Source organism: Delphinus delphis, chromosome 19 (assembly GCF_949987515.2).
Source record: "Delphinus delphis chromosome 19, mDelDel1.2, whole genome shotgun sequence".
Classification (NCBI taxonomy): domain Eukaryota; kingdom Metazoa; phylum Chordata; class Mammalia; order Artiodactyla; family Delphinidae; genus Delphinus; species Delphinus delphis.
The window spans coordinates 15,360,825-15,380,517 of NC_082701.1; the positions used below are offsets into that span (position 1 = coordinate 15,360,825).

At 40.6% G+C, this 19,693-nt stretch overlaps 1 protein-coding gene across 1 annotated transcript in view; it reads right to left on the minus strand.

Annotated features, from left to right (window-relative positions):
• TANC2 (tetratricopeptide repeat, ankyrin repeat and coiled-coil containing 2) overlaps positions 1-19,693 on the minus strand; it is a 352,607-nt gene that overhangs the window by 19,166 nt on the left and 313,748 nt on the right. Inside the window, exons 15-19 of the mRNA XM_059997849.1 lie at positions 18,393-18,501; positions 11,328-11,450; positions 10,536-10,772; positions 5,987-6,172; positions 3,834-3,927 (exon numbers count right to left, since the gene is read on the minus strand). Of these exons, the coding sequence (XP_059853832.1) occupies positions 3,834-3,927; positions 5,987-6,172; positions 10,536-10,772; positions 11,328-11,450; positions 18,393-18,501 (749 nt within the window). The remainder of the gene's footprint in view (positions 1-3,833; positions 3,928-5,986; positions 6,173-10,535; positions 10,773-11,327; positions 11,451-18,392; positions 18,502-19,693) is intronic.

A 19,693-nucleotide genomic window follows, 5' to 3' on the forward strand; every position in this document is an offset into this window, starting at 1 on the left:
TTTTGAAAGTGAGACGAATAAGGCAAAGCCAGTTCTGTAAAACAACAACCTGATTCTTAGAGCAAATGTTAACAGTTTGGAGCCAAATCTCTCTTCCTAAGAGACCAGTAACAGAATTCGTTCCCTAGCGTGTCAGCATCTGATGAGATTATTTGAAATAAATGGTCCTTTTTCAAAGGGAAACAGCTAAGGAGTTTGAAGAAACAGATAGGATACAGCTCAGAGTTGATGGAATAGCCAAAGTCGGCTTCGATGGGATGCTGATGCTGAATAGAATGCAGAGAAGCAAATGGTTCTTTGATCTCTTCTCAACCTTGACAGTGTACAGCACAGACAGGTCATGAAGACCGATGGGATGGAGGTGGGTGGGGAAGACTTATACTGATCACTGCTATCCAAAACAACATTCATTTAGTTACACATTTATAGAGCTATTTTGTCAGATACTGTCAGCTCTCAAGGAACTCAGGGTTGAATAAGGATAACAGACAAATACATTACTATACAGTGTGATAAGCACAACAGAGATAAGTCCACGGGGGTTGTCTGGAGGTGGCACAGAGGAAGAAGTGTCTGAGAAGGTCTCCAGGAAGAGATGACAATCTAAACAAGATGCTGAAAGAGAAATAGGAGACTTATAGGCAACGACGACAGGGAGGCATTCTAGGCACAGGGAGAGCACGTATAAAGGCACTGAGGTGGGGAACGGCACGTTTACTCCTACTGGAGAAGACAGGCAACAGATGATGCTAGAGATCACGACACATCTTTTTATGCTACCTTTTTTTTTTTTTGGCCGCATCACACAGCATGTGGGATCTTAGTTCCCCGACCAGGGATCGAACCTGTGCCCCCTGCATTGGGAGCGTGGAGTCGTAACCACTGCACCACCAGGGAAGTCCCTTTTTATGCTACATTAATGTTACAGGTGGTCAATGAAGGGTGGTAAGCAGGAAAGTGACATGGACAGATTGTGGCTTAGAGAGATCACTTTGGCTGAAGTCTGGGAGATAAATCACAAAAGGGTGAGGCCAGAGACAAGAAGATCAGCTAGGAAGTAGTTGCAATAATCTAGACAAAAGATGATGAAGGCATGAATTAATGGTATCTTGTTTATGTTCTGAATTTTCGCTACTTTTGGGCCATGGATGGCTCAGGCTCTCCAGAGTTGCCAGAAGCTTTTAATGCTGGTTCTGTTCTACAGCTGTAAGACAAAGGAGAGGAGGGATTGGTGAATCTTGTCATCTTAATTGCCTTTCTTCTGTGTTGGAATACAGATTTCTGTGTTCCATGAGAAATCTGTGAAAACCCTGCAGGATGGGAGGGGGTCAGCCAGACGGTGAAAGCTCGATGTAGGAAGGTGCTCTTTGGAAGGACAAAAAGGCCATAAAAGGAGGACGAAGACAACCAGGATATTCCAGTGACCTGCTTTTAGAAAATCTGATATGTAAAAATTACATCTCCATAAATATTTCACTATATGCTAAGATGCATTTCATTGATTCTAAGATGTACTTTCTTCCCTCCGCATTTTTAACATCTCAAAGTCAGGCTGCATCTTATAATCGATGTGATAATAAAGAACTGTGTCAGTTTTATAGGCAGAGGGTTTTTCTTTCTGGTTTTTTTTGGAATGGCACATAAGATAATGGTTCTATCGTTTCTTATAGTTACTGGTGTTTTGGATTTAATACAGTAAATGATACAAATTGTTGGAAACATCATTACCATCGTATTTTCCCTAAGTAAAAATTGGGTTGTTTAGGCCAGGGTTGCAGATACGAGACCCTAACCAGCTGGCTGCAGGTCACAGACCTTCATTCTCTATGCAAGGGAAACCTGTATAAGATGCTGCCATTGGAGGAAACATCACAATTCAATGAGTCATTATAAATTTTAAATGATTATGTGCTGTAAGTTAAAAAGAAACGTGTACTTGGTAAGTCCATCACTATAGACAGAAAAGCAACTCAGAGTCTACTCTACACTAGTGGTGAGTGGTAGGGACATTTTTTAACATAGCAAAGACATGATTTCCCAGAAATTTTTCTGAAGTCAAATAACTTTTTATAGCTCTATAAATTATATTACAAATGTATTTCATTCTAACTCATATTTAAATAATGTCTTATGTTCATAGTGCTGAAATGAGTTCATATAAATATAAAATTAAACACAACACAATTCTGACTACAAGCAAACTGACATGAAACTTTGATTTTCTTTTACAATCTTGAGATACGGTATGTAGGTAAGAAAATGAATGTAACGAACTTTATTGCACACTTTAAAGCAGGAAATCTTTTAAAAGTCCTGAGGCTGTAAAGTTTTATTCTAATAAGAAATTCATCTCAATAAAAGTAAGTCTTCCACTTAGTTCACACCCTTCTTCAACATTTTTAAGGAATTCTTTCAAGGACAGCACTAGGACGTGTGTGATAGTCATCACTATGATGGTTGGTCTTGTAATTTCTGTCCACTGTCGCCATCGGGCCACTACTTTTTGTTGCGCTCCCCAGTCAGGGTTAGGGTTGCACGCGGGTGGCCTGGCAACAGGAGACTCTGGGAGGGACGGAGGGGCTGTGCCGGGGAGGCTGTGCTGACGGGATGTGAACCCTCATGTCTCTCCTGCAGCTCCAGGTCTCAGGACGCACACTCCACAACCGCTGGCGACCTGGCCAGCCCCTTCCCCTCGGTCTGCCCTCTGGCTTCCCTCAGGGTGGGGCCCCAGAGACAGCAGCTGTTGCCAGCTGCACATTTTCCTTTAATCTGTCATGGGCTCTTAAGCTGCAGCTGCCCGGCATCTGCTCCCTTTGGCTCTGACAGAGGGAGGGATTGTTTGAGAAGCAAATTCCTGAGCTCTGGACCATTCTACATGATGTTAAAGAAGCCATGAAACCTATGTAAGATTACTGCCATGTGTGGAGACATCACAGTTCAATAGGTAATTATACATTTTAAGTGAATTCAAGCCTCTTCTCATTTTTAATAACATTCTGACCCTAACCAAAGCATACCCCCTTCTTGTTTAGTAAAACGCTCGCCCTAAAATCGGCCATCAATGTTGGTCTACTTATCCTGGCAAACACGACACATATCTGTGGCGACTCTACAGTTTTTACTGCCCTGGTTTCATAAACACATAAAAGGTTACTAATGTTTTTCCAGATGTTCCAGTTTAGACTTGGGGGAAAGACAACAATCATTTCCTGCAAAGGCCACAAGGAAGAGGCTTCTGTTTGTGGAGTAAGTACCAAGCAATATAGAAATGGCTTTGCTGCAGATCGTGAGAGACTACGCAGGGCTGTGCCCTACAGGGGGGACCTACATTTTGCATCCTGATAGCAATTGTACTCATGACGTATCAGTTTAATCATGTCAGGACCACTCCACCACGCTAACACTTGGTTCAGTAAGCCAGAGGTGTCGATAAAAATTTAACTTCTTGGTTTATAGCTACGGGAGAAATATTTACTCCTAACTGCTATAAGGATCACAGGGAAAAAAAGTTCACAACTCTTTTCTGCTATGGTTTGGCACATTGTAAGGAAACTTCCAGTTGTTTAAAATATTTGGAAACAAGAGCGGGGGAAGGTTTGTCTGAAAGAAGACTCTGGGGCTAACGGCATGGAGCACCCAAAGGGAAAGAGGATTGAAAGGAGGAAACTTGTGACTTTTCCTTTGGCTGAATCAGTCTCCAACACAATAGCCATAAGACAGAGACGGCCACCTTTGGTCTGGCAGAGAAAAAAATCAGGGTGTGAGATGCAGAGAATATCTCCACACAGACATGACACGTTCACAGAGAAGAGAGAGATGTCCACAGGAGGTACCTGTCTCTCCCCAGAGACTGTCAAAGCTGTTGATCTGTGCTCGTTCCACCTCTTCCTCATCTTTTTCTGGAAGATCAAGTAGGTAGGAGACAATCTGAAACAAGAAGCTGTGTCAGCTCAAAGGTCAGGTGGAAAACTGTACTACTGATACTAGCCTGTGAGGTTTGGAAGATACCCGGATACCCAAGGGTCACGCTCTCTCTTGCACACAAAAGGCATCAGAACTGACTGTCCTCGCCTAAAAACCCAAAGCTGCCATGATGAGCATTTGTTCTACCAGGTACAGTTTACATGTTTCCCTTGAACACAATTAACTTACATAGCATGTGACTTTTAAAAATCACATATTTATCACATTTGAGTTAAAAAAGCAAACCCTCGTCCTCCTAATAAAAATGCTACCAAGAAATAAACAGGAAAAAAATCAATAAACAAAACCCAGAAAATAAATATGGAGAAAACGGAGGGCCTGTAGTTTTTCAGAGCGGAGCTATTATCTTCTTTTTTCCTCTTGGAATTACAAGGACTGTTTGCGGATAATAAAAGGAGAATGGCTGCTAACAACAAAGGAAAGTGACAGCTCTGTTTCCAGGAATTTCACTGTAGAGAGAGCTAAAAAACCTTCTGTAGATAATAAAAATTCCAATTTTACTTAATATTCCCTTGGTGATACGTCAGGTCAGCTGATGGGGTAGCTGTGTCACTGAAGCATCTCAAGCAGTGGCGAGCCAACGTGTACTGGCCCATGAAAGCGGACTGTTAAATTTTCGGAATTTTGCAAGCCAGTCAGTAAACAAAGATGTTTATTAAAAATTAAATAACAATTAAAGAAATTAAATTAAAAAAGGTTAAAATATCAAATGTTATAACTTCTTAATTATTTAATTACATTTTACTATTATCTATGCTCTTCAGGTTATTTATATTTACTGTATGTGTATGGTGGACATTTTATATAATGGTGTGCTCCTGTGCATCTCTTTGAAACTTTGTGTTCGGTGATGTAACATTGGCAGCTTGAAATCAGCCACGGTGGGGGTACTTATACCCTGGAAATTGGCAAACTTTGTAAATGAGGATTTGATTTACTGCTAAAGCTAAAAGGGGTTCCAGTTTAATGAATATCATTTGTATGAGAATGAGAAGTAATTTAACAGTAGATCGCACATCAGATTTAATGACAAAATTATTGGGAAAAGAGCAAATAGGGGTGCAACTTCATTTATCAAATCATGGTTGAGTTGTAACCACAGGTTGGGTACGGATATACGTTTATCAAAAATCAACAAAAGCATTCAGTTAAGAGTATTACACAATTCATTAGCAAAAATACCATTTGCACAGTGATTAACAGTTTACATCTCATATCAACCTTGCAAAAAAGAATTTATTAGCCTCGCTTTACTGGTGGGAAACTAAGGTTCTAAGAGATTAGGTATATTGCCCAAGGTCCAGAGCTAATGAGTAGGAAAGCTGGGCCTCAAACCTGGTCCTTCTGAGATTCCAACTGTTGTGCCCTTTCCATGCCACTCTGTCTACCCATGTGAACACAGGTCAAAAAATAATCCACCTGAGCCTAGTGTCATTGTCTGTTAAGTAGGGGTGGAAAGATGGGGAGGAATCAGATTAGATAATTCCCGAGGTCCTTTCCAACATAATTCTAGGTACCCTGGAATCTCCCTACTCCTCAGATCAATGACCAAAAACCTAATTCACATTAATTAGGCTAACAAATTTTTTTTTTTAATTTATTTTTGGCTGCGTTGGGTCTTTGTTGCTGTGCGCGGGCTTTCTCTAGTTGCAGCGAGCGGGCTTCTCATTGTGGTGGCTTCTCTTGTTGCGGAGCACAGGCTCCAGGAGCGTGGGCTTCAGTAGTTGCAGCATGCGGGCTCAGTAGTTGTGGCTCGCAGGCTCTAGAGTGCAGGCTCAGTAGCTGTGGCACACGGGCTTAGTTGCTCCGCGGCATGTGGAATCTTCCCGGACCAGGGCTTGAACCCGTGTCCCCTGCATTGGCAGGTGGATTCCTAACCACTGCGCCACCAGGGAAGCCCTAGGCTGGCAATTTTATAATAATGCAACCTCTTTTTCCTGGTTTCCTATGTCCTTCAATACATAGCTTGAAAAAACCCCCCAAACCTTATCCGCTTTCTTACCTCAGTATAACCCATGCTGGCTGCAGCGATGAGGGCCTGCTGGATGGCATGGCTCTTCTTAAACACCCCTTGCTGCTGGCCCGCCATTGTCCAGTCACACTGAATCAAAAACTTGACAACCTCCAGATGACCTCGGAGTGCAGCGTGGACCAAGGCACACTGCCCATTCTTATCCAAGTGATCCACCTACGGGAGGGGACAGAGAAACCTATGTGAAAAAGACTGTGGCTGTATTCCCAATCTAGTCACATCAGCCCACTGCACAGGTCGGGACTACTAAGATTCATCCTCTCCTATTCCTTGGACCAATCCCTGAGAAAATTTAGAAGATACTCTCCTACTCAGGCTAGATCTTTACTGAGCTACAACTCTGGTAGATGCCCCTCTGGGGAGAACCTCTTTGCATAACGTCAGGCTTTTGTTTTCACATCAAAAGAAACCAAAAAAAAAAAAAAAAAAAAACAAAACCCAAAAACAAAACACCAAAACTTCCAGCTCCAGCTTTGTTTTCCTGAGGTACACTCTCCCTTGTCCTCAAATAGTTCTTTTTAGACCCAAATTTGAAAGACTTGTAAGCTGCGTTGGCACAAAAAACTGTCTTTGAAATCATGAAAGGGAAGAAAAAAATTTTGAAGCTCAAATTTTTTGGTCTTCCAAGGAGGCAAAACATCTCATCTCATGACTCACACATCTGACCACCATGCTTTGGCAAAGGCCACTGCTCTCTTCCCGTGGGAGGGCGGAATCTCAACCATCTGGCCAAAATGGCTGGAGGTACTTGGAACTTAATGCTAGACTATGTTCCAACAGCAGTTTTTACAGTTGCAGTGCTGGTTACAAGTTTAGGCTGAAAGAGAAGGCTGACTAAGGTCAATGTACCAGAAGGTCCCCAGCTACAAGTCTCAATAGATGAACAGCCTTTTCTGGCAGGTGGGCAGGTTATTTTCCAGTGGTAGTTAGAGCACTTGAAGCCTAAGTTCTGTATCTGGTTCTCTCCAGCTTTAGTTTCACCCGGCCATCCATATAACAAATGTTTACTGAATGCCTACCATGTACAAGGTACACGATAGGATAAAAAGGTAAATAAGAGAGTAAAATATAGATTCTGCTCTCAAAGTTTTGAACAAGATAGGGGCGATGCGACCAATACAACAAAAACGTGTCCAACGAAGGTGTAATATAATAAATGTCAGCCGGAAAGCAAAAGTGCAATAAAATTTCAGAGAATTTCCAGCCAGAAGCAGGAACAGATTCAGAGGGAAAGGTGCAATGGTCTGAATGTTTGTGTTCTCCCACCATTATTCGTTGGAATTCTAACCCCTGAGGTAATTAGGAGGTGGTGCCTTTGGAAAGTGATTGGGTCATGAGGGCAGAGCCCTCATGAATGGGATTAGTATCCTTATACAGAGGCCCCAGAGAGCTTGCTTGCCCCCTTCCACCGTGTGACGGCACAGCGAGAAGGCACTGTCTGTAAACCAGGAAGCTCTCACCAGATACCGAATCTGCTGGCGCCATGCTGTGGGGACTTAGCTTCCAGAACTGTAAGAAGGAAATGTTTAAAGATACTCAGTCTATGGTATTTTATTACAGCAGCCCAAATGGACTAAGAAAAGGGCTATCTCAACTGGCTGGGATAGGAAATGATTAATTCTAGTTTTTGAAGGGTAAAATACATTAAGGGGGGGTTCAAACTACAACGTTGAGAGGGTCTTTTGGGACAAGAGCATGGATATTTTGAATGCCAGGCTAGTGGTCTGAATTTTCATAAGTAATGGAGAGTCACTGAGAATTTTCATGTTCAGAACTGTATTTTTTAAAACTAAAGGAATGAATTAAAAGAACCCTTGGCTTCTTGGGGAAATGGTTGATTCCAGGGCTGGGACAGTAATAGCAAAAGATGAGTTTGGAACATCTTGTGGTGCCAGAAAGTACAGAAGCACTCATGAAATAATGGGGGGGGGGGCTTGAAAGGACACAGGAACCAACGTGAAGAAGCTCCCAGTGGCCAAATCTGGGGCAATTTGAGCAAAAAAAGAAAATACCGGCAATGAGTTATAGATCACAGAATAAAATAAATATCCAGGAATCCATGGTGCTATAAGTAAATGAACCCATTGAGGAGAAGGGACAACTCTTCCTTACAGTAGAATTCCAATTAATAAATGTAGAAGGAAGAGGGAAATAGAAAATCGCTATAATGCAAATATCATAGCAATAATTACTGCAGCAAGAATGGACCCATCAATGGATGGATCCTAAATTAGTGGACAAAAAAATTAGTGGACAAAAAAAAGATACAAGGTATCTGCCTAGTCTGAAAGCATCTCTCTAAAAGATACTTCTTAATTCCAAATGGGAGAAACAGTGACTTCAGGTTGAGAAACCTGGAAGATACCACCTTATCCAAGTGATAGAGGTTAACATCCCCTGTAATGAGATCTCAACATCACGCACCTCCTGCAGTGCTGCATGAATAAGGGCAGAGCATCATGTCTGTGGTGTGCTTGCCAAAAACATACAAACTCAATCTAATGAAGAGAAAATACCAGACCAGCTATAATTGAAGAACATTCAATTCAGTTATGCAACAAAATAACTGGCTAAATACTTAAGTGGTTTAGAGGGGTGAGAAATGAGAAATAGTTACTTTATTTGGCGACTGACAGTTGTTAGTGACTTTTGAGAGCAGCTTCAGTTGAATGCCAAGAGGTTGGGGTTTTTCTTTTTTTAAGGATATTATTTATTAGGCACTGCATGAAACTAAAAGAGACTTCATCTCTTTTTAAAAAGGCTCGATCACTTTTAATTGTCACAATGCCCCTCTTAATCCTGTTTCTAGGTTAAACAAGTGAGGCTGAGAGAGGTCAAATGACTCGTTCAAGCCCTCAGAGAAAGCGAGTGTGAATGCAGGCTTTGACCAGGTCGTGCTTGAAGCCGAAGTTTATGATTTTAATGACTTGCCTCCTCTTTCTGTCACGGAACCCAGACCACAAATGGTTCAGGAGTAGTAAGGAAGCAGTGGTAGCAAGTAGAGATGACTCTTAGGACAGGCTTGGGGGACATGGGTGGGAAGAGATGGGATGGTGGCTTCTGGTTAGGAGAGAGAGGGGAGTTTCTCTTTTGGGTTAGAGAAGACAATCATAGGTTGTAGAAACGGAGAAGAAAGGTAGTGTGAATTTAGAAAAAGAATGAAATGATGTGAGAGAAAGAGCAACATACTGAGATTAAAAAATATAGGTGGGGAATTCCCTGGCAGTCCAGTGGTTAGGACTCCACACTCCCACTGCAGGGGGCATGGGTTCCATCCTTGGTCGGGAACTAAGATCCCACAAGCTGTGCAGCATTGCCGGAAAAAAAAAAAAAAAAAAATATATATATATATATATATATAAAAAATGGAGGCAAGCATTCTGGAAAGGAAGGTAAACACTTCCTTCTCTGAGGCAGAAGTAAAGGTGAGTGTATGTAAGGATTAATAGAGTTTTGAGATCAAGGCACAGTGAGATTAAAATCAATCTTGGTAGTCATAGGAGGGCAAAAAAGGTTTGATAGGGTCTTGAAAAGATCACAAATTATTTATTTATCTGCTCTGGGGAAAACAAGAGATGAATAAAATGATACCTGAGCAACAGGAAAGACCCAGCTGAGATTAGAATATGAATTCACAGCAGTCATAATAAGGCCCAATTTTCACTCTGTTTCTAGAGGTGTTCATTCAAATGACTAGGACCATTCCTGTGTCACAGTTAACATCTACAGCTCTGAGATTTCACTGAGGTTCCCAGGTCCCAGCTCCCAAAGGAGTCTCAGGAGACACAGTTCTTCCCTGGTAAGGACACTGGACACCTCAGAACGAGGGCATACATATTACTTATATTTCACTGCAAACCCACCAAATTCCTCAGTTTGTTTTCAGGATGGAAACAAAATACCATTGGGCTACAATGTTCCCCAGAGGCCTACATTTTTGAGACCAGCATTTTTCTTTTCACCAATATTTTCAAATTGAGTTCTATCAGTGGCCTTTGAGATACTATAAAGCAAATATATTTCTGAGAAATGTTTTGAGAGAATTAAAATACACTAACAGAAACACTTCTGAGTTCCTCTGGTCAGAGAGAATCATCTTCTCCCCATACCTCTTCAGGGGTATCTTCAAGACTCTAACATGAAAGGCTTAGAGTCTAGAGGCACCATTCAGTTCAGACTTCACAGGGCCATCTCCTTGCTCCCCCACTTCTCTTTCCTCACTCTGAGCTCAGGAGAGAATTTCTTGGCTGTTAGGGACTTTTTGTGGCTGCTGATAAATGCAGTTTCCTAAGTGACTCTCAGAAGTTTTAGAACTGTGCAAATTCAGCATGGAACTGGCCATGGCAAGTGGGCAACAGTAGGATGTAAATCAGAGCTAGTTCTCCCTTTGATCTGCTCCCTAATAGGATCTGATGTATTTTACCTACACTCAGGAGGTAACGCAGGAGATAAGGAAGAGTCTATAGCAGGAAGAAAGAAAAGGGAAGAAGAAAAGGCAGCAGAGCCGGACAGCCACTACCTTGGCCCGTTTCTTGCACAGCAGCACGACAATGCTTAGGAAGCCTGCGGCTGCAGCATAGCCCAGAGGAGTCAGGCCGCTTTCCGAGGAGGCATCCACGTTGGCCCCAAACTCCAACAGTAGGGCCACCATTTCTGTGTAACCAAGATGACACTGGACGCATAGAATTGGAGCATTATTTAAAACCTCTGTCCGGTAATTAATGTTGGCACCTCCCAAAATCAGCAGTCGGCTGACCTAGAAATAAGTGAATAAACAGAAATAATACTCACATAAATATCAGTTATATCCTATTAGTCATCTTGTATTAAGTCCTCTGGGACCCCACAATAAGTGCCCAGAAGCATTTAGTGACGGCTTTATTTTAAAATCTTCATTTGTTCCTTTTTCAATACCTTGCCTTTGGAAAGGGATGTGAAATATCTCCTTTATATAAACTGCCCAGTAACTAAAGTCAACACCACCCATACTGTAGTGCTGTCAGAGTCTCCACGAAGTGAGCTGTCAGTCAGAAAAAACCCTATCAGAACAAAGGTGGTCCAAGAATGACTTACTCCCTAGAAGCAGCAGGACTTATTCTACAAATCAGAGTCATCTTATACAAGGTACAAGGTCAATAGGCTTGGTCTTCAACTCACAGAACAAAATGTAAAATATATCAAATTATCAGTAAAAGGTTAATAGGAGACAGTCTAAGGCAAGTCAAAGATCGATTAAATAGCTACTTAAATGTCCTCCTAGTTTTAGGTTTTCATAGTTAATTCTTTAATCTGACTGTAATTTATCACTTACCTTTATATTTGGAGTATAGAGATTTCGTAAAGATGCCAATGCCATGGAAAGACCCTCTGTGCTATAGGAGATCCAGAGACCTTGGAGGATGGAGGATGATACTCCAACTTTTTTACTCAAACCCTGAAAAAGAAATATAGAGACAATTAAATCATTAGCCCAGCTAAAAAGTACCATCAGTAGTTAAGTTAGGAGCCTCTAGGTTTGTGGTACTAACAAATGAGAAGAGAGTCTTGCTCAAACAATACCCAGGCATAACAAAGCCAACCCACTGATGCAGACGAAGACTAGTCCTGCAGGAACAGGCTAACTTAAACTGTCTCCACCTTGGCAGTCTGCGGAAACAAATCTACTTAATACCTCTCTTTTCTGCTCTATCTGGATATAATCCCCCCTCCCCCCAGATCTTTTCTACTAGCCTTCTTGAATCAATCTCTTAAATTCAAGTTAGTAAAGTATACACGGTAACAGAGATAATGCAGTGTGATCACTGATCTCCATCTCATTTCCGTCCTGGGCATTTGTGAAAACGGTATCTCCCAGCCTCCTTTACAGTTATGTGGGCCATGGGACTGACTCCTGGCTAATAAAATGTGGGCAGAAGTAATATGTCATGTCCAGCCTTGGCCCCAAATTCCCTGTGTGCTTCTCCACACTTTCTATTATTCCTCTTGATTGCAGGTCAGATGATCCAATGGAGGATCCTGAGGCCCTAGGAGATTTTGGAACTACTATGTGGAAGAAGCCTGCCCAATGATCTGTACTGGACTGCAACGAAAGTGAAAAATAAGCCTTTGTTAAGTCACTGAGATTGTGCAGGTTTGTTAGAGTAGCTAGCATTGCTCACCCTAACATAGCCTAAAATAATCACATCTGTTCATCCTCAGGGAAACAACATAGGTTTGATTGCCATCAGCAACAAATTTTCTCTAGTATGACTGGCCTAAGTCCCACTGTATGTACTAATGCTTGCCCTTTTACTTGGACTTCTCCAAAAGGAAGTTAGAATAAATTGTTTTTTAAAATCTCCTGCTGTGATGGCAAGATTCTCTGGCAATCTTCTTCTTCTTCTTTCTTAAGGCTGTGCAGCGTGGCTTGCAGGATCTTTGCTCCCTGACCAGGGATTGAACCTGGGGCCCCTGCAGTGGAAGTGTGGAGTCCTAACCACTGGACCACCAGGGAATTCACAGCAATCTTCTTATTATTCTGCCAATATCTGGGTCAAGTGAGTTAAAGCAGGAAATCCTGAGGGCCACAAGATATTAACAATGAAGTTTGGGAACCACAAAGTAGATCTGAGGAGGTATTTTTTTAAAAAATTTAATCTGCTCTGTTTGCTTTGTGAGAAAGTAGTGCAGTTTGATTCTTTTGTGTGTAACTGTCCAGTTTTCCCAATACCATTTATTGAAGAGGCTGTCTTTTCCCCATTGTATATTCTTGCCTCTTTTGTCATGGATTAATTGACTATATAAGTGTGGGTTCATTTTTGGGTTCTCTGTTCTGTTCCATTGATCTATGTGTCTGTTTTTGTGCCAGTACCATACTGTTTTGATTACTGTAGCTTTGTAGTATAGTTTGAAACCAGGGAGCATGATACCTCCAGCTTTGTTCTTCTTTCTCAAGATTGCTTTTGTTATTCAGGGTCTTTTGCATTTCCACACAAATTTTAGAATTATTTGTTCTAATTCTGTGAAAAATGCCTTTCATGTTTTGACAGAGATTGCACTGAATCTGTAGATTACCTTGGGTAGTATGGTCATTTTAACAATATTAATTCTTCCAATCCATGAGTATGGTATATCTTTCCATTTGTTTGTGTAGTTTTTGATTTCTTTCATCAGTGTCTTATAGTTTTCTGGGTAGAAGTGTTTTACTGCTTTAGTTAGATATATTCCTAGGTATTTTATTTTTTTTGATGCAATTGTAAATGGGATTGTTTTCTTAAGTTCTCTTTCCAATAGTTTGTTATCAGTGTATAGAAACACAACAGGTATCTGTTCATTAATTTTGTGTCCTGCAACTTTACTGAATTAACTGATTAGTTCCAACGGTTTTTGGTAGCATCTTTAGGATTTTCTATATATAGTATCATGTCACCTGCAAACAGTGACAATTTTACATCTTCCTTTCCAATTTGGATGCCTTTTATTTCTTTTCCTTCTCTGATTCTTGTGGCTAGGACTTCCAATCTATGTTGAATAAAAGTGGTGAGAGTGGGTATCCTCGTCTTGTTCCTGATCTTAGAGGAAATGCTTTCAGCTTTTCATCACTGAGGATGATGTTGGCTATGGATTTGCCATATACGACTTTTATTATGTTGAAGTATGTTCCCTCTGCATACTCTGTTGAGACTTTTTATTATAAATCGATGTTGAATTTTGGCAAAAGCTTTTTCTGCATCTACTGAGATAATCATATGATTTTTATCCTTCATTTTGTTAATGTGGTGTAAGATGTTGATTGATTTGCAGATATTGAACCATCCTTGCATCCCTAGGATAAATCCCACTTGATCATGGTGTATGATCCTTTTTATATTATGTATTATTGAATTCGGGTTACTAATATTTTGTTGAGAACTTTTGTATCTATGTTTATCAGTGATCTGGGCTTGTCAGTTTCTTTCTTTGCGGTGTCTTTGTCTGGTTTTGGTATCAGGGTGATGCTGGCCACACAGAATGAATTTGGAAGTGCTCCTTCCTCTTCAAGTTTTTGGAACAGCTTGAGAAGGACAGGCATTAACTCTTTAAATGTTTGGTAGAATTCACCTGTGACGCTGTCTGGTCCTGGACTTTTGTTTGTTGGGAGTTTTTTTTTTAAATTATTGATTCAATTTTCAATTTCATTACTGGTAATCAATTTGTTCATATTTTCTATTTCTTCCTTATTTAGTCTTGGGAGATTGTAAGTTCCTAGGAACTTATCTGTTTCCTCAGGTTGTCCGTTTTATTGGTGTACAATTGTTTGTAGTAATCTCTTATGCTCCTTTGTATTTCTGTGGTTATTTGTTATAACTTCTCTTTCATTTTTGATTTTATTTATTTGGGCCCTCTCTTTTTCTTCATGAGTCTGGCTAAACATTTATCAATTTTGTTTGTTTTTTCAAAGAAGCAGCTCTTGATTTCATCGATCTTTTCTATTTTGTCTATTCATTTATTTCTGCTCTGATCTTTAAGATTTCTTTTCTTCTACTAACTTTGGGTTTTGTTTGTTTGTTTTTCCCAGTTCCTTTACGTGTAAGGTTAGATTGTTTGAGATTTTTCCTGTTTCCCGAGGTAGGCTTCTATCACTATAAACTTCTTTCTTAGACTTGCTTTTGCTGCATCCCATAGACTCTGGATCATTGTGTTTCCATTTTCATTTATCTCTAGATATTTTTTGATTTCCTCTTTGATTTCCTCAGTGACTCACTGGTTGTTTAGTAGTGTGTTGTTTGGAGTTCACGTGTTTGTGTTTTTTTTTTTGGCGGTATGTGGGCCTCTCACTGTTGTGGCCTCTCCCGTTGTGGAGCACAGGCTCCAGACATACAGGCTCAGCGGCCATGGCTCACAGGCCCAGCCACTCCACGGCATGTGGGATCCTCCCGGACCGGGGCACGAACCCGTGTCCCCTGCATTGGCAGGTGGACTCTCAACCACTGTGCCACCAGGGAAGGCCCCTTGTTTGTGTTTTTTGTAGTTTTTTTCCTTATAGTTGATTTGTACTCTCATACCACTGTGGTCAAAAAAGATGCTTGATATAATTCAATCTTCTTAAATTTATCGAGAACTGTTCATGGAATAGCATGTGCTCTATTCTAGAGAATGTTCCATGTGCACTTGAAGGAAGTGTGTGTTCTGCTGTTTTTGGATGAAACGTTCTGTACATATCTATTAATTCCATAATTGTCATTTAAGCCTAGTGTTTCTTTGTTGATTTTCTGTCTGGATGATCTGTCCATTGATATGAGTGGGGTATTAAGTCCCCTACTATTATTATATTACTGTCAATTTCTCCCTTTATGTTTGTTAAAATTTGCTTTATGTATTTATGTGCTACTATGCATCCACATTTACAATTGTTACATCTTCTTGTTGGATTGATCCCTTTACTCCTTTATCATTATGTATCATTGATCCCTTTATCATTATCATTGATCCCTTTACCCTTCTTCGCTAGTCCTTGTTTTAAAGTCTATTTTGTATAAGTAATGCCAGCCCAACTTTCTTTTTGTTTCCATTTGCATGAAATACCTTTTTCTATCCCCTTACTTTCAGTCTGTGTATCTTTGAACTGAAGTGAGTCTCTTGTAGGCAGCATATATACAGGCCTTTTTTTTTTTTTTCAGTCCATTTAGCCACTCTATTCCTGCAGCTCTTTGGGACTCCCAAAAGTAATCGCCACTGGCCTTCAAAGCCAAATGCTCTGGGGACTCATCTTCCCGGTGCAGGACACCCAGGCTGGGGAGCCCGATGAGGGACTCAGACCTCTCACTCCTTTGGGAGAACTGAAGACATGTCCACACAAAAACCTGAACACTAACATTGTAAGTGTACTAAATGCCAATGAGTTATTCACTTTAATATGTCTAATTTTATTTTTAAAAAATAGAAAGAGGAAAAAAAAACCTGTATGCTATGTTCATAGCAGCATTATTCACAACAGCCAAAAAGTGGAAACAACTGAAATGTGCAACTAGCGGATGGATAAACAAAAAGGAGTATTATTTGGCAATAAGAAGGAATCAAGTACTGATACATGCTACAAAATGGATGAACCCTAAAATCATCATGCTAAGTGAAAGAAGCCAGACATAGACAACCAGGGATTGTATGATTCCATTTATACTAGATGTCCAGAAGAGTGAAACTTATAGACAGTAGATTAGTGGTTGCCAGGAGTTGGGGGAAGCTCATGGGGAGTGACTACAAATGGACACAAGGTTTATTTTTAAGGTGATGGAAATGTACTAATAGTGGTAATAATTACACAACTCTGTAAATATACCAAATATCCAGAATTACAGACACTCAACCTCATATTTTTAAGGTGATTAATGACATCATATGTAACTTTTCATGAACAAAGATAAAATAAGGGAAATTTAAAACTAATTGGAAAGAAATATGAATTGGACTATATGTCATTGCTGACTGGCAGTTCTAAGTGGCGCTGAGTCTAAGCATTGAGTCTGTCTTTGCCTTTTCATGACCCTCAGCTGATAGGAAGTGAGAATTCTGGCAGTCTGAGAGAAGCTTAAGTCTATCAACAGGGAGCACACTGCATTTAGAGGACCCTGAAAAGTGCAGCATCAGGAAAACCATGGTCCGAGTCCACATTCTTCAGCTTGCAGTCATGTCATCACCACATGCTATACACCCAAGTATTTATGGCCTGAATCACACACGGAGCCAGTCTTATCTCAGGCAACCATGTTGTCTGCAGCAACATAAGATAAAACTGTGTCAGTGACAGGAGTGTATGGTTTAAGTGTAGGTCTCTATGACAGGCTGGTGGTTGCCAGAGAGGAGGGGGTTGTGGGGAGGATGAAGTAGGTGAAGGGATCAAGAGGTACAAACGTCTGGTTATAAAATAAATTAAGCCATGGGGATATAAAAAAAAAAAATAAATGTAGATCTCCCTGTAGTGGATAAAGTCACAGGGGATCAAATGAGACTTCATATCATTTATCTGTTTCATGTGGTATTTATTTTATGGTGCAGGGCATAAAGACAGACATCATCTTCATTGCATCTGATCCTAGGCAGAGGGTGATGACAAATGTTCAAGCGCTTAAAGCAGTGATGCTTAATATGTAAGTTACTTTCCCGTCTAATTGAAGGATACTCATCTTACAGTTTGTAGAAGTAGCAGATACTTTCTGGTCCACTTGAAATTGGAATGAAACACCTTTCCTGTTAAAAGAGTCTCATTCTGCTCTCATTAGGTAAGGTCATTTTTGGTAGAGTGATTTATTAATAAGACAATTATGATTCAAATAAAGGACTTGTCACTGTGGGTTTTACTTCTGTCCATCTGATGAAAAGGCTTCTCTAGCTGTGTACTTATATACTGGGAAGAATTTGCTAGGCTCCTGAAGTTGCCCTTAATGCCATTTTTCTCTCTGAAGAGAACAGAACTGTTTTATCTTCAACAGTATCTCTTGGGGGAAGTCCAAGCCAGAGGACTATTTAAGATCTCTGTATTTCTCAATCTGGGAGCAGCAAAAGTGGTCTAAAGAGATTGTAGGGATTGTAGGTGGCAGATGAAATAGCAAGCTGTGGGCTAGGAAAATCAGGAAAACAAATTTTTTCCTTGACTTCTGTCCTTTGCCCCACAACTGATATCTAGACAATAAATTCCTTGAGATTAGGGGCTGTATATTTTTGGTTTGTGTATCCCTAGTACCTAGTACAATGCCTCAGTAAGCACTGAATAAACAAATGAATGCATACAAGCACAAACAGATGAATTACGTGCCCTTCTCTGGGTCCTCCACTCCAGCCGTGTGGATGTTGGGACAGGGAGGCTGATGCTTGGAGTCCTTAAATGTTTTGAAACTACTGCGAAAAACTGGGATTATAATTTGAAGAGGGAATGGGGGAAGTAGCTTAAAGGAAGGTTATAGTTGGTTCTAGACAAAGAGTTTGAAAATCACAGCACCAGGAATATTAAAATCTTCACTAAAACAATTATGAGAACACTGAGAGAGTAAACTGCTCTCAGCGATTTTTTTTAGACATTGTGAAAACCTGCAACTAATGCTACAACGTGACTCTTCTCAGGAGATGGTGGGTCATATATGGAGTACACATGTGTATGTGTATACGTTTCTTACCTAAATGATTATATATGTACCTTTCCTGGAAAGCCTAGCAATCCACTACACTGGGAGATGACAAATGTGGCTTTCTTTCAAAGTCCTAGGGAGGAACGGGTCAGAAATTTTAGGAGATGGACCAATTTTGCAACAAACTGATTTCAGAAAGCAGGGGCCACACTGACATAACAGTAGCTTCATACACACAGTGTTAAGGAAAGCCTGATGGAAATGGAAAGAAAAACACCTCCAACTTCTTTAATTACCTTAAAAATGTGTGCTTTGAGGATGTGATGTCCCAGTTCAATTGTCTGCTGTCGGTTTAGTTTTCCCTCTTGGCGGGAAAACCAGAAGGCAAGTAATGTGTGACCACTCCTGCCAAAAAAAAAAGACCCATTTTAGAAAATTTAATGCTCCATTTCTCCTTTGGGTGGACGACTGTTCAGGTCTAGCCATACCTCCACTGAAACTCTGTCTCATTCAACCAGTTTCTTAGGGAAGGGCACCTGCTATTGGGCAAGTAACGGGCAGTGAACGGTTCCTAGCTTTTACCGGTCCTTTACCCAAATCACATGTGTGAATATCACAGAATGTCATTTCTAGTTGGCTTACACCCATCCCACACATAGATGGCATTAAAAGATCCACTTTTATTTTCTGTCTCTGTCAACTCCTCTTATTTCACCCATGCTTTAAAAGTCAGGATCCTGCTTCCTCAGGATCTCAGTTTTGGTCCTAGTGTGTCTTCTGGATTTAGCTCATCCATCCTCAGAGCCTTCGCCACCACCTAAACCCTATTATCTTTTTCTCTATCTAGATGTTTCAGCTTTAGATCAATATACATCAACTGTCTACTGGATTTCTCTACCTAGAGGTCCTATAGTACCTTAAACTCAACATGTGCCAAACTGGATTAACAACCTCTTCCCCAAGTGAAGTCTTCTCTGATCAGCCTCTACCAAGCCTCTATCCTTTCTAACATTTTCTCCCAGCCGAGAACACAGCACTCTGTCTTTGGTGCAATCATCATCGGTTGTATATGCCTTTAGTACAGTGTCTACCACACTATTACATGCTCTCTCCTCTACTAGACTGTAGGTTTCCTGATGGCATCATTCTCACCCCCCATCTCCTCGTCAACAGATCCCCAATCTGCTCATGAAAGAGAAAACCCTTTTCTCTGCCTCTTCATGTTGTCTTATCTGCCCAGGATGCTCAGTACTGCCACAGCCCTCCTGTAATCACGTGGTCAGCTGGCCTGATGACAAAGCCAACAAAAAGGCTAAGCTGAGAAAACTGCTGAAAAATAGAGCCTGAGTCCTGACTGTACAGCATCAGAAGCGGCCCTAATTTTGGACTGCTTGTTATATGAAGTGATAAATTTCTTTATTGTTTAATCCATTTGAGTTGATGTTTCCTACTTCTTCCAGCTCAAAGCATACTAATGATATATGCCTTTAAGTGTGAATGTATATGTGTATATGTGTATGTATGTAAGGTATGTGTATGCATGCAGGATTCTGTATGTTTATTTACATTTATGACAGAAATCCCGAGTTGTTTATAC